This window comes from Styela clava, chromosome 9, assembly GCF_964204865.1.
Source record: "Styela clava chromosome 9, kaStyClav1.hap1.2, whole genome shotgun sequence".
NCBI classification, from domain to species: domain Eukaryota; kingdom Metazoa; phylum Chordata; class Ascidiacea; order Stolidobranchia; family Styelidae; genus Styela; species Styela clava.
The window spans coordinates 13,778,921-13,794,734 of NC_135258.1; the positions used below are offsets into that span (position 1 = coordinate 13,778,921).

The 15,814-nt window shown below is 31.3% G+C and overlaps 1 protein-coding gene across 4 annotated transcripts in view; it reads right to left on the reverse strand.

Annotated features, from left to right (window-relative positions):
* Window positions 1–304: 304 nt before the first annotated feature.
* LOC120340151 (plasma membrane calcium-transporting ATPase 2-like) overlaps window positions 305–15,814 on the reverse strand; it is a 30,189-nt gene continuing 14,679 nt past the window's right edge. Inside the window, exons 13-22 of one of the 4 annotated variants that reach the window (XM_039408428.2) lie at window positions 14,818–14,997; window positions 14,015–14,209; window positions 13,262–13,453; window positions 11,906–12,119; window positions 9,931–10,142; window positions 9,359–9,511; window positions 8,445–8,579; window positions 5,844–5,894; window positions 4,694–4,838; window positions 3,224–3,472 (exon numbers count right to left, since the gene is read on the reverse strand). In XM_039408428.2, coding sequence (XP_039264362.1) covers window positions 3,459–3,472; window positions 4,694–4,838; window positions 5,844–5,894; window positions 8,445–8,579; window positions 9,359–9,511; window positions 9,931–10,142; window positions 11,906–12,119; window positions 13,262–13,453; window positions 14,015–14,209; window positions 14,818–14,997 — 1,491 coding nt within the window. In that variant the 3' untranslated portion in view covers window positions 3,224–3,458. Of the gene's footprint in view, window positions 3,473–4,693; window positions 4,839–5,843; window positions 5,895–7,438; window positions 7,629–8,444; window positions 8,580–9,358; window positions 9,512–9,930; window positions 10,143–11,905; window positions 12,120–13,261; window positions 13,454–14,014; window positions 14,210–14,817; window positions 14,998–15,814 lie in introns of all 4 variants that reach the window. The other 3 variants (XM_039408426.2, XM_039408429.2, XM_039408427.2) reach the window with 3 other exon arrangements.

Sequence of the window (15,814 nt, forward strand, 5' to 3'; positions counted from 1 at the left end):
TCGTAACCTGACGAGGAGCCGTGGTTCGCCATATGATGAAGCCGTTTTATCGGCTATACTCTCTCACTAGATGATAAATATCCACTTTCTTCTCTCTCTGAATAAATATCAAAATCCTATCGATCTGTAAAACCCGAAAATAGCGTCAGCTATGTACTGCCTCCTTTTGCCAATTTATACGAGCCTTCAATTTAATAGAATTAAAAAAGGGAAGGTGAAAACCAGGATACTGTTACCGCATGATTATACAACAATTTCGGAACATTTTTTATGAATAAATTTAATAACATAAACATTCAACGTATAGTTCAACAACGGTACAAACTTTTATTTGAATAAACAAAAGAAAAAAACTAATGAAAACATACAATCAGTAATAATGTATTAAATTAAAACTTGAAGCATATCAAGGGCTTGAGAAAATATACAGGCGCCATCAATAACTATTTGTCGTCTTGCTTCAGAACATACTTAGGTAACACATGAAAATCAAGATAAGAAAATATATTGTGAACCACTGCCTTAGAAAAACCTGCGATTTGTCTGATTTATGCATGAGAATGAGATGAACCTCTTGGGTAAGCACTCCTTGTAGATGTCACATTCTCATAACAACTGCTGGTTAAAGCGAAAATAAAAATTATCTCTCTATCGAAACGAATTTTGATATTTTTATCAACAGTAAACTTCAATGCTGCACGATTTGAACTTGAATCCTATGGAGACCCAAAAGAATAAAGTTTATGGGATAAAAAACACGTAACCACACAAATATATCTGCATTTTGAAAGTAGATGGGAGTAAAAAACGATTTTTTTTTTGAGAAGATGGAAGTTTTTTTTGTATATTGATGTATTTACATGAAACAATAAGAAAAATGGTACAGAAGATTTTAGAAACCAAATAAACCTGCTCAATAATAAAAAATGTGCATACCAATTTGAAATTACATGTCAAGTCACGTCGAATCACATTAACATTTTCCGCAAACCGCATTCGTCTATTGAAACAATATAGATAGAAATATAGATTTAAAGGTATTGCTTATTAGTGAAGAGAGAAAATGGACTTACATAGGGAAATTGAGGCCACTTTGTGAGCCCCAGTAAACCCTTTTCGACCAAGACTATCATTTCTTTTTTATTTAGGTAGTAAGATTAGGTTTTTGTCAGATGATGAGAGAATTAAGAAATTTTATCTTGTGTAAAATAAAAACCTAAAACACAAAAAAAATGCGGAATTTTAAACTATAAATTTTTGTTATATACAAATTATTATCAATATAGTTTTCAATCGAAATTAATGCTCGTAAATGGTCGATTAATAATTCGATATCTTTTCGAACAGGATCAAAAATCTTCACTTTAAAATCTGAGAAATGGGCAAATGAAATCAAAAACAATGCAGTAGATTGTAAAAAAGCAATAGCAAATTTTTGCAAGCTTCCTAGTAAATTTTTATAGCACTAATAAAAAAAAAATTTTCTTGTATATTCCTATAGTACTGTTGTATAGAGAAATTGATTGGTTGCTATAGGACAATTGATAAACTCGTATCGGTCATTGTCAGGAAAATTTCAGCGAATCTATTTGAGCCTATATTCCTGAAGGATTGAATGTGCCATAGAGATGATTCATGTGTAAAGAAATTCTTTTTAACACATTCGGTGTCTTGCAACTATGTTTTGACTACAGAAAACAAACTACAGTTAAAACAATATAAATTATTTCCTAAATGAACAAAGTTATATAAATCAAAATACAAAAGAATATGCTTCTTCACCAATAACGTTCTTCCTTTAATTACCAATGACATGAATTTTATCGGAAAAATATGAGTTAAAACAATATTCATTCAGACATTTATATCTTGATAATACGGCACATTAATTTTTCAACATAGCCAATATGGATAATAATATGACCTAAACAAAAAAGGATACTTGAGCTATCAAAAAATGCTGTTGACGAATTCATAAATTACTACGTTAATTTTTGTACAGCCAACTTTCTCACAATATTCTGATAGAGAATTACAAAGAATTCTAAAATATTAACTATCAAGAAATGGAATTTCATATAAGTTAAATCAGAAATTATACAGTTGATGGCTCAATACCAATAATACCAAGCAGATGTGAGAATGGACGACTGGTAGTAATCTAGAACTGTTATAGAATTGACATTCAGATACCGTTAAAAATAGGTAAAAAAAATTTAAAACGAAAAATCAAAAACCGAATTACCGGTAGTTTTTACACAACTAAAACAGTTGTCAGGTTAATATGGAAGTGCCAAGCACACTTATTGTGCTGTAAATATCAGTTGCAAATTATATGCATGAGAATGCAATAGCAAAGAATGAAAGGTATATTTTGGAGAAAAAAATATAAATTTAAAACGCTAAAAGCAAGGTTCAGAAAAAAACATACAAAATCAAAATAATGAACCAGACGGGGTAAGGAACTGCATTTATATTAATCACGTTTCATACTTTAAAATCTGTCATTTTTAACGAACTAAGGGGGATTGCATTATTAAACAAGGTATCTAACTTCTAACAGAATGATGAAATAGAACTTCCATTTTCAAAGCCAGATTGAGTGCAGCAAACTTAAATTAAAAACTCCATTTCAAAAATAAACGATCACTTTTGGATAAAAATAAACTAGTTTAAATTCAGCACATATAGTCTTATGGGTAATATGTCTTATCAGTGGCCAATATACTATATAATAAAATTACATTTATTAACAATATAACTATATGTTACGCTACATAAAAATACGGAGATAATAGTATCGTGATGCAATCATTTTCACAAAAAATGAAACCCAGAAAACTGATTTTTATCTAAGTTTATAAAATGAATATAAAACGTAAGATTTGTAACTTTGGTTATAATTTCTAAATTATCAATACTTGTTTCTGAGTCAATTTATCAAAAAAGGGGTCATTTCAGAAACACAAACTGATTTTTATACCAAATCGAACTTCCCCATGGTAATTCATAACAAACACAAATTTTCATCTGTAAAAAGCCGAGAACAAAACTATGTCAGAAATATTCAAATTCGACTATGCAACTTTTTCCACCTGCAAGACAACACTTAAATCCAATTCATTTGAAGCTGTTATCCGAGACACAGGTATAAGATGAAAATAATGCGTCATCATGCAGTTGGGTTTTCATTTTCTGAAGTCATTTTATTTTCTATCGATGAAGACACGTCGGCATTAATTTCAGCTGACATGAAGTGCACCGGAGGTGACATGGCCGTATTTTGTTTGATTTGGTTTGTAATGTCACTAATTTGTTCCTGGGTCATGACCTCATCATCTTCATCATCGTCATAATTTTCATATTGATGCATTGCCGGTAAAAAGTTGTGAATTGAATGGACGGAATTCATGCTACGTTTATAATGTCTGGTTTCATATAAGGAACTTCGGAAAGCGTTAACAACCCGAATCTAAAAGAAAAATGAGAACATATTATGAAGTCATAAGAAAAGTAGATGAACGGGGTGAAATTTAATAACAAAAGGAGTATTTACTATAAGAAAATGAGATATTTCGAGTCGAAAAATACAAAAAAGTCTATCATCTCAAAAATAAAAAATAAAAGTATTCTGAATAGAATGATGCTGAAAAAAAAAGAATAAATGTATTTCTTACTCAACATTAATACTGTACGCACAGCAGTTGCCTATTATTATGTTTTGTAAAAATGGAAAGTTCTCTTGGCAGTAATCAGGTGCTTATATGGACCTTATGGTCACAATGACACAAGGAGAAATCGGACAGATAGAAATCGCAGACCTAGAATTTAGATGGGAGTGGGACCAAAAAACAATTCGCCACAATGAGCGATAATCCACCCACACAAAATTCATATGACAACGAAACAATAACATTTTTACAAATTAGATAGGAATGATAAATTAATAGTTACGGTAATTATGAATTGTTAATTTGTGTAATTTTCCCTCTAAAATTATACATATCAATATGGAGCATTCTTATAAACAACAGACATGTCTCACAAAAAATCATTCAGTAATGGGTTTCTTCAAAAATTACTAATAGGAAATAGATTGGTAAAAATAATAAACCACAGACTAAATAAATAAATAGGACAGTGGAACACAATATTTGTTTTTTATAGATTCATCTTTCAGAATTAAGATCATAATTTTATGTGTCACACTGAACAGTACATGTAAACTCTACACTGGTTACCATTACCAAGCCTTACCAAACTAGCCGTGTGGCTATACAGAGCCATTATGTATATATTATAAGCAAGGTTAACAGAGGATGTGCTATAAGATATTTTTGAGAATACTATGTTTTGATGTTGGGTATATTTGGATATATCCTAACAACTATCACTAGTTCAGAATCTATAATATGGACTACTTTCCCTATGTTTGTAATTGTTATATTTGATTTTCAAAGCAAGAGCCTTTGCTGAGCATTTGCATTAAATTTCAAGGCCACCAAATTTTGTTATCTTCCTAGGTCTTCATAATCAGGTATGAAACCATTTAGTACCATAGACAAAATTCTTGAAAAAACAGGTTACAGTTATCGTTAGGAACATCTGTAATAAGGCCCATTTTTGATATTTTAACCAGGATAACTACTAGAAAAGCAGTGTTTAAAGACTATAAAGAGCAGAGAAACATTACCAATAAAAGGTATAGAATCTTTTCTATGAGAAGAAGGAAGTTGAGAAGATGAAGGTGGAGTTGTATTGCACTGTTGAGAAGCTACAGGTTCTATATTGCCTTGAGAAGTCGAAGAACAAAGCCTCTGTCGAGCAAGCGCCATTGTCTGTCAGATCATCGAGAAAAGGTTATATTCATCAAAAATGGCAAAGTTTTTCAAACTTGCTACAAGAACACAAGCAGTGATCAAGCAATGGTAATGGTCTCCCACAGGTTCATCCACACTACTCAAAAGACTCGCCATGCCAAAATTATTAGTAGTTGGCCTTCACTCGTGAAAGAGCATAAAGCAAGAAAAAACAAAATTTTGTCGATCGTTGATGTTCACTGAGATGATGTGATTGAACGCAACATGCTGATGATATATTCATTCACTGAATATGATAATTCACCACGAAATTTTAGTTACGGCACAATAACTCAACAGGCACTTGACGACTGCAAGCTAACCAGCATTAACAGGCAGTACGGCAGTGGCACGAAGGTGAAAGAAAGCACCAATTTGTAGATTCCAGGAAGAAAAAAATAAATATTTTCAGAGAGTACATTTTCATGATATCATCTATAAGAGGATGATGGCACGTATTCAAGTAAAAAAATGTCTGAAAAATATTCTTAGAGGTCCTTAAGAAATAGCGAAAGATTAAGAACCTTTATTTCGAATTACAGTTCACAACAAAATCATGCATCATATATTTAAGTAACGATGATGTTTTGCCTACACTGGGTGAAATACCAATAAGTCTTTCTTAAAACTAATCAAAACATTAAATAAATGAGATGTTTTGTTAGTTGTCTATAAAGTACCAAATACAGTGACTGGCAAGTGATCTTCTTTGCATACAATGTTATGAAGTTGTGTGGCTGACATTCATGAATCGCAATCTACGAGTATGTAAGGATAGTGGTGGATATAGTGCCTAAGTTGTTGTATTTTACTATTTCATGTAACACCAGACAAATCATGCTTTGAAAACAGAATAGAAATGACAAAATATTTTAAACATGCCTGTTCCACCATTCATTCTGTGATAATAATTTAATAATACTGACTGACTGCATGGCAGGAAGATGCAATACAGGAAAATTTACAAACATTCTAAATATTTACATTAGTGTTTGAAGCAGCTGATCCTTGTTGAAAAGCCTGTACGACGTCCATCTGTACAATATTGTTAGAACTTGTTATTTCACCAAGCCCAAAAGTTAATAAGATTAAGGAAATTAGAATCCAATAATTAATTGCAGGCAGTTAAAACTTTGGTGATTTTTTTTAGATAAACTAGGCCAGAGCTGAATCGAGACCTACAAAAAAAGTATGTGAATTCGACAGTACTAAAAATTTTTTTAGTATGAATTCTATGAAATCCACTACTTTTTATTGTACAATATTGTACTGTACTTAATCATAAAGTTTTCAAACTATATCTACAATCATATACCGAAAGAATAATATTTAAATGGCATTGGTATGCTGTGTTCCTCGACAGCCGCACTGTTTGATCGTTTTGTTATATTGTATAAAGGTATTGATAAAATTCATATAATGGGTCGGAAAAGTGAAGGCAGAAGACGATAGGAAAAGATACAGGTATAGAAAAATAATATTATGTGATATAAGGTTCGAAATATGGAATAAACAAAATAAATAGCTTTATATGTTGTCGACAATCCTATTAATTAACAATAACCAAAACGAAGAGAATACTATGGTATTGATATTTAAAAGAGAAATGAAATTTCATTGATAAAAAACTTCTCAAGCTGGGCGATGGCTCAAAGACATTGTAACTAAGATTAAAGATTGCAGCCGCTGATATAGATGAAGCGTAGGGCTGCAATGTTTCAGTTCTGGAATAGCCTACACAATAAATACACTCTGTGCTTTCAGTGAGGGGTGAATTAAAAAGGTACATAAAAATGGTAGATATGGATTTTTATGTACCTCACAACATAGTACATACAATTAAAGCAACAAACATCAATTTAATCATTATATTATTACTTTTATACAATCCAGCACTGTTTATTGCAGTGATTCTATATTTCTAATTGAATAATCAAATCTTCATATTGTGAGCTGGCATAGAACACAAATATGAGCAGTACCAATTATATTATATATATATATGATTTTCTCATGGCTTTATCCTCAAAAAGTTTTATTAATAGAACAGCATTGACACAATTTGACAGTCGAGCAAAATAACTTCACTTGTAAAGTCAAGATTTTATTATTTTTAAGCAGTTCGAATATTTATATATGTATATAAATAGACAGAATAAGATTAATCAGTAGAAAAAATCTTCAAATTTATTCCATGTCATTTTCATATGTTAGAAAACTACAATCGCCTCAAGTGATAGATCAGAAAGATTGCTGAATTCAATGTAGCCTTCAATCAAATATTTTATGATAATCAAACAAATTTTGATCATATTACATACGGAAGATCCTAAACACTAACATATAATCGTCTATGATGCTTATTCAATCTATCTGTAAACCTTGTACAACTTATCCATATCATAAATAATTTGAACTAATAAACAGCTCCATCAAAAATCTGAATCAAATCACTCACATAATAAAAATGCTTATTACTTCTGAAAAACAACCTTACATAAGTCTAATGCAAACTAAACTTTATTCTTTAGACTCACTATACTTTCTACTTCTACTAACAAAGACAAAAAAAGTACTACCTAAAAAATAAAACTAAATCTTCTGTAACTAAAATCTCAAAAAAATTTATTTCTCTTCTTCATTCTCTTCTTGTATAGGAGTAGCATGAGCTGAATGATGATGTAACAATGGTGCAAATTGTTTTCTTTCCTCTGCACTAAGATCATGAAGAGATCTGTAATGATGATCCTGCTCTCTCTTTGTTTTAATCTAGATTGAAGGAAGAAAAGATGAAAAACAAATAACGTAAATCTCATTTGTGCTCATTTATTTACTACAACTGTTTATACGCCCTTCGCCTCAAACGAGACTTCGCATAAGCAACTGCTTGGTAAGAAGCTTCTACAGTTTGAAAGAACCTGATTCTTTACGGCTAAACATCACCTATTCAATTTATTACATTCTGAGTGAGGTGGGCATGGGATTTGAACTCAAGATTTGAAATTGCGTTGCCATCACAGTCAGGTCTAATGCTTTAAAAATGAGGCTGCTGCTTTATTAAAAATACTAATGTGCAGGCAAACTGTAGAATACTGAAACTATTTCCTGACCACATTAAGCATTCCAGTCAATCTCACTGAACTCAATTTTTTAGAATTATGTTATTGTATTTCAATTGAAGACAGAACATTCCCATTATAATGAGCTAGCTAACTTTGCTAAATAACTGCTGAATAACAATTCTATACAAAATCTTCAACTTGCAAAACTGATTATAAACAAAAATTTTTTTCTTAAATTCTTAATATGAATATTACTTCTGTCATACTGTGCAATTATACTCATATTGTACAAATTTGAAAACCTTATCTATGATCAGTCACAGGATAATTTATATCAAATTTGACTAGTTAAAAATTGACAATACCATCATATTGTTGCATATAAGAAACACAAAGTTTATTTCCTCAAAACTAAAAATTTCTATAAATATTTAAGTCCCTTTAAGTACGAACAAATATAATATTTAAATCAAAATCCCAACACACTATATTTAGACCAGGCTAGAAGAAAACATGAACAAACCTGTTGCTGTATTCTGTTGAGACCACGGAACCACAAGATCTGACCACGAGATTTCAATTGTTGATCACCAAACTCTTCCAAAATGTCTTCTTTCTCACCAAGGTCTGGATCAACTTCTGGTTCAGATTTACCAATCTGGTGGAAAAATTCATTGAATAATTATTTGCGTGAAATCCTCATCCGAGTTTTGAGTATGGTGTGTAAGCCATGAAGCTTGGTACCATTCTATTACTCACAAGAGGAGTTGACTGCCATATCTAACTTGGGTACACCTTTACCAAGCGAATTGAGAGACAGAATTTCAGACTTTCAATGGTGAAATTCGAAAGTAAAATTTGCAGTAGTAACTTAGGAGCAAGACTGCATGCGATAAAGTCAAAATTTCCTTCAGACTGGAGACAAGATCAAGAGTTATGATATATTTCTGTGAATTAACATTTGCTTTTTTAATGGCTCAGAAATGGTGTCAGCTCTGCAATTAAGTGCATTCAGAGTTTGGGCAACTATAATTTATTTATACTTTATTTTTATTAAGCCCTCATTTTTAAAATAAAGAATTTCACAAAGTCCTCACTATTGAGGAAATGACTTGCAGTGCAAGCCATGAATGACAACTACAATGTATCAGAAGCTATCTGTTTGAATTTGCGTAGAAAAATATTCACACCACTGTAATAATGCATAACCACAAGATAGGATAGGATTTACATATTTATGCAGGGGGAGAGGAAAGTTGATAATACAGTTTAATCATATGGCGAACGCAGCCTCTCATTCAGTTACCAGACCATGTCGGGCTTGGGATTAGTCAGCCGGTAATTTATTTGGACTTGATGGTGGAGGGGAGGAAGTCGTGACCGGCCAGATAATAAGTATATAAAACAGCATCAGCATAACATATAATTAATACATACTGTCATGCACTTTGGTAATTTCTTGTTAGGTATTGTCGCAATCACTTGTCCCCAGAGTAATTCACTAATTCCGATGAAAATACACCATAACCACTGAGCTAAGGATAACGGTGCACAGCTGAATGCGGGTCCGCCAAATTGTACAATGACAAACTGTAAAATAAATTAGTTCGAGTTATTCCAACCAAATAATGTATGTAAAATTTTATGTTATTCAACATAAAACTGTATTATTTAACATATAAATGGATATCATATACTGCAATAACTGGAACAAGTAATTTAGTATTCGAAAATTCATCATCCTTTCAAATTTTAATTATGAATCAAACATTATCCATTTCGATACCAAAATAAAAATTTTAAGAAAAATGCTATTTCAAATTTCAAATAACAGAATTAAAAAAAAATCTATTCCAAAAGCAGTTCTAACAGAATTTATAAAAGATCTCTCTCAGTGTGATTACTACGTTTAACAATAATTGCCTCTCTGCCTTTGCTTCACTATTTATTGATTGACGATTTAAATTTTAATAAGAATTATATTTACCGATTGAATATAATTACAATACCTGTACAATTATGGTTCCTATTATAATAGCAACGAAGATTGGATTTGTGAACATTCCAGAAAAGACGTCTCTTTCACCATGAATTTTTCGGGCGTTTATTTCGTTAAATATTTGCATGAGTACGAATGTGTTGAAAATGATGGTAAAGTGTACACTTGGTGGAGCATGAAGTTGCGCTGTACGTCCATTGTCAATGTCAAATATTAATTCACCTGAAAAGACAAATCAAAAAATGTATAAAAAAAAATCACAAAGATGATAAATACAAAAAAGCTTCAGCTACAAAAATACCCAAACTAAAAGAAAACCATTTATAATCTATAAATTGAGAAATTTTATTGTGGAAAGCCAAAAATATTAAATTATACTAAAAAAAATTATGCACATGAAAAACACCAGAGATGTCCATAAAACGAATGAGTGCATTCAAAATTGTTTATATTCGATATAATTATTACTTAATTTAGGAATGATTTAGAATAGCTTTGTTCGAATATTTGTCAAATTACCAATTCAACATTCGACGGTCAGACAAAATTAGACTCATAGATAGAGAATATCAGTTTATCTTAAACATTCTTCATTACCAGATAAATTTTTCATGAATTTAAAATAGTTTCCCAAATTTTAATGTTAAACAAGAAAAATATTTCGATATTGAAAATATACCCGATATTGCTTATTCAAAAACATCGTTTCAGAATGTATTCGGAATAGTGAATTATTCGATTTTGGCTATACATAAGTAGAACTTATATGATCAATATGCTGTAAATTCAATTAGAAATACATAGAAGAGGTGATGGAGCCATTTACCAAAAACTCAGGTTACATAGTACCTTAACGAAGAAAAGTACTTGGATAACCTTTCGTATACATACCACTATGATGAATATTGACATGACATGATTGCATAACACTCCTCTTATATATGTATTAGTTAAATAGGAATTATTACCATTGGGAATACCACGGATCTCGGAGCAATGTTGTCATATATAATGTATTGGAACAATTGCGCAATATAGCCAAGAATATGAGTTACTAATATTTAGGAAAAGGCAATACAAAAACCAGCATGGGGAAATGATATGCCATGGGTTTTAAAATCAATTCATGACCAAACAAACACACTAAATATAGATGACCTATATCAAAATATGATTTTCCAAAATGCTTCCCTGTACTAGTTTAGACAGCATTTATAGATATGAGTATATTGAAATAGAATGATATTTTGGATTTCGAATTCAGAAAATTTTATTAGTTCGCTTTTCAGCAAAATTGTTATAAATGGCAAATTTTGTCGAAAGAAATGATTCGAATGTTAAGTAAATGAAAAAATATAAACTTCAATAACAAAATTTTTACGCGATACTGATTTTGAATTGATTTAAACAAAATCAGTTATACGTCTCCAACTACCATCTTCCATCATCAATATTAATTCTTTTCAATTCCACAGGGACGATTTCCCTTGAAATTTCCTGACAATTATATTTGAAACTGGCTCTAATTTTCGTATTATGTCTGTAACTGAAATCAGTCTGAACTAAATTGATTGTCCTCAATTACATATAAATATACTATAAAAAATAGACTACTGTATTCAACAGACCATAAGGCACAAGCAACGTTTTATATTGCACACTGTCAATTATTTGCTCAGATTTATTCACACATTTTAATACCTGTACTATTTTAGAGTGTGGGTAATAAAGCATAAGGCACTACCTGATTCATAAATTAGGCGTACCGGCTGAAAGGCTTAAAATTGATTTTTGAGAAAAAAAGGGGGATTTGAAGTGTGCATTATGGTCAGTAAAATATGATACCTATAAGATATTACAGTTCATATTCAATTATACTTTAAACTAAGCACCCAAACGTTCTTTTACTTACCTAATTTAAATCGGGACTTTACAAACACCTTGTATTATATATATCACAACAACACTTGAAGACAAAAACTTACCACCAAACAGTAACCCGAAAATGATGATCATTTGGTAGAAAGCGTGTCCGAGGATATTTTTCATCATGGTTCTAGATACGAGTGCCTTGTTTCTTCCATAAGGTTTACGATTGAGCAAGGCATCAGTTGGTTGTTCTGTAGCGAGAGCAAGTGCAGCAAACGTGTCCATAATCAGATTAACCCATAACATTTGTACGGCTTTCAATGGAGTGTCCTGGAATAAAAATTTAGTGTATTATCAGTGAACTGTACTGTTGAGTGATATCACAAAAAAATCATCATGACTCGTCGGCCGCGGTTTGGGAATCCTGTCATTAAAAAACATTATGAATTATACAATATTTTCTCTTGCATTTGCTTCTACAGTAGTTCGTTTGAAAAATTTATTACATAATAAACCACATGCAATAACCAGAATTATTAGCATTGACGTTTCCAATAGTTTGGATTTTGTCAATATATTAAAGTCAGTAAAAATGGTTATTGGAGTTTGAGTCAATGATAAAGTATGTTGATGAAGCCCGTTCCGTCAATGACCTAAGCTTGACAGGAGCATGTTCTAATTTAAAAAGAGCATCATAAAGTTCCAAATATTACTAATTTAAAATCCTAATATGGGTCTTCTTTATGTCTAACCAAGTTTTGATGATACTCGTGGGTCTTATATTTGTTATTAACATCAGCCGATGTAATTTGTGAGTTCAATAAATTTAAATTAAGAGGAAAATCTTCAATAATTTGATTTTGTTGCAATATGAATATAGTTAATATGATAATACAAGATTTTTCGAGTTGTAATTTAGAATATAGACTGTAGCTTGAAAATAAATCAGTCACGCAATGTATGACCACTTGACATTCTAACAAAGCCACAGGTGAATGGCCACCTATTTTAAGTTCTACATAGTATAAGAAATAAGTGCAAGTTCTGTAATTTTTTTGAGCACAACTTATCGTGGTTTCCCATATTTACGATCCAATAAATACCCTCAAGATTAGACATCACTAACAAAAACTGAACCGCAATCGAAATATGTTTAGGTCATTTTTGTTAAAAAAAATTTGAGGTGGCACATTAAGTGTCAACAATGGCGATTGGCAAAATTGAAACATTTCAATATATTTAAGGCAATGGGTACAGGCTGTTTACCTTCACATACATATGAAAAAAATATTATTATATCAAAATATTTTTGCCACCTTTGATAAGAAAAATGGTTTTAAAGACGCAGAAACCAAATAAATATTATATCAGTAATGATAGTTTGTTGGTTAAAAAAACTATGGAATACAACAAATTTCAGTTATCGTGAATTTTGAAGATAGATATAAGTTTTGAAAACATAGAAAACCTACATTGATAGCACAAGCACCGACGAATGCAACTGTTACAGCTACAACGTTAACAGTAAGCTGAAACTGTAAGAACTTAGCAATGCTGTCATATACGTTTCGTCCCCACATTACTGCTTTTACGATTGATGTAAAATTGTCATCAGTTAGAATAATATCGGAAGCTTCTTTTGCAACGTCAGTTCCAGCAATACCCTGAAGTCAAAAATAAATTACACTAAAATTGTGAAGTGAGGTTAGCAATTAATAAACGATTGAGACTGGGTGTTTTATGGCATAAAAATATAAAAATAGCACTAGTGCAACTACTGCACTAAAATTTTTTTTAGACAATTCACTTTAGGAGAGCTTCACAGGCATTCAAAATTATTTCTTTATATGATGCTTATTCACAATGTCTCTCTGAACAAGGACCTATGCAACTAGCCATTGATGTTTAACTAAATCTTAGGAGCTACTCTTATTTGAATCTTTTCCTGTTCGGCATTGCCTACCCAATTCATTACATGCTGGGTGAAGGTGGACACGAGATTTGAGCCTGAGATGTGTAATCAGCTAAGTTATAAATACAGTTAAGTCAAAAACTCCCCAATTTTTAGGCCATAATGCTGCCATTTCATGCGATAGAGAATCTTTAATCTATATTCACTATTGCGAAGAACTAGCAATCTGAATATCAATATCTGGCAACATAAACATAATTGAGAGCCAAAAAGCATTGCAATATTGGAAATTCCTTGTATCCATGATTCATACCATAGCAAATCCGACATCAGCCTTTTTCAGTGCAGGACCATCATTTGTGCCATCTCCAGTTACAGCAACAACTTCTCTGTTTGCAGATACTGTACTATCAATGATTCCTTTAACAAGCGTGTGCTTATCGGTGGGTGATGATCTTGCAAGTACACGAAGTCTGGGCCAAACGTTGTCTAATCTTTCTTGTTCAATCTAAAATAGAATACCGCAATACAGATTTGCATTTGTCTTTTAGATACAGCGTTTTCATGTCTCCAATCTAAAAAGCTTCTGTAATAGCGGTCATTGATACAAAATTTTTCTAGATTCCTCATTGCCTTCTCAATTTATTACATCTTGGGTGGGTTGTTAAATATGGGGTTTAAACAAAAAATCTGTATAGCCTATACTGTTGGGTCCAACACTCTAACTCAATGTTTGGAATTCCTCCTGAAGAAAAAATTTGAATGTATTTGGTAAGGAAAGTTTACTTCATATACTTTACATTGCATGTACTTTTTCTGATATTTCACAACAGCAAGACAACAAGTTACACAGATCGCAAGCGGAAGTTACGTTGAAAATTGAATGACATATGCAATAAAAGCTTTTATGTGTAGTGGGGGAGGAATAAGGAGCTTAATAATAAATTAAGGGAAGAATGTGTTAAAATAGGTTAGAAACTACTGCTCTAACAACTACTATGTCCCATCTATCCTTCAAGTAGCTATCAAAATAGGTTGTTATACAATAACTACATTCCAAATTTTATGAATGCTGCAATAGACTGGGGAAATGAACTTCTTTTGAAAACACCTTACCTCTCCCTTTGAATTGCGGATTCGTTTGTTAAATTCTTTTCCATCGAGCACAAGTATGTCATCACCAGGTTTAATGATTCCACATTTGGAGGCGATCGATCTTGCTGTATTGATATTGTCACCAGTAACCATACGAACAGTAATTCCAGCACGTTGACATTTTTTGATAGCGTCAGGTACCTAGAATAATGTAGTTGAATGAGAATGTGCAAACTAAAAACTGAAATTTTATTCACTGACAATATCTGATAGTGTTTCAAGTTTCATTTGAAAAACGCTAATGATAATATTTAAGAATTTTCATTTCAATATCATCTTTTTTTTAAATTCATTCTAACAATATTCCAGGCAGATTTTGAACAATCATACTAGTTTCCTAGTTCAAGTTAATCCTAATAAAAACAGAATCCCATGAGAAATACGATCAAACAATATTAAATATAAATATTGAAATTGATTTCAATTGTTTGTCCACAAGGGAACAACAAACTATGTTAAATTTAGAATGAAAAATGAAAGTGACAATAAATCGAATCAATACGAGAAAGAATTGATTGATTTATCATAAAATATATTAGAAATATAATCAAATTAATTTATTCTGCTCTGTGGCTTCGTCCCACAAAACAAAACACTGATGTGGGGAACAAGATGAAATGTTAAAAATCTTTTTAATCAGTAGTAAATAATTCAGATCAAGAATTTTAGTCAATTCAAAAATCTTACATTAGAAATTCAGCACATTTTCATTTTATTCAACTAAATTAAGCTTTATACAATAAATAAATTGGAATTATTCACATTACAGTTTGTAGTGAATCAGATATGGGAGTACTTTTTAAACACAGTCCAGTATTCCTTGGAAGGAAGTGATTTATTTATACACTTACTGAGATGAAAGATTCCCAATGATATTACTTTTTCATTGACAAGATTCAAGATTTTATTTGGGAATATAATTATCCTATGAAACATATGGACTACCTACCTAATGAGT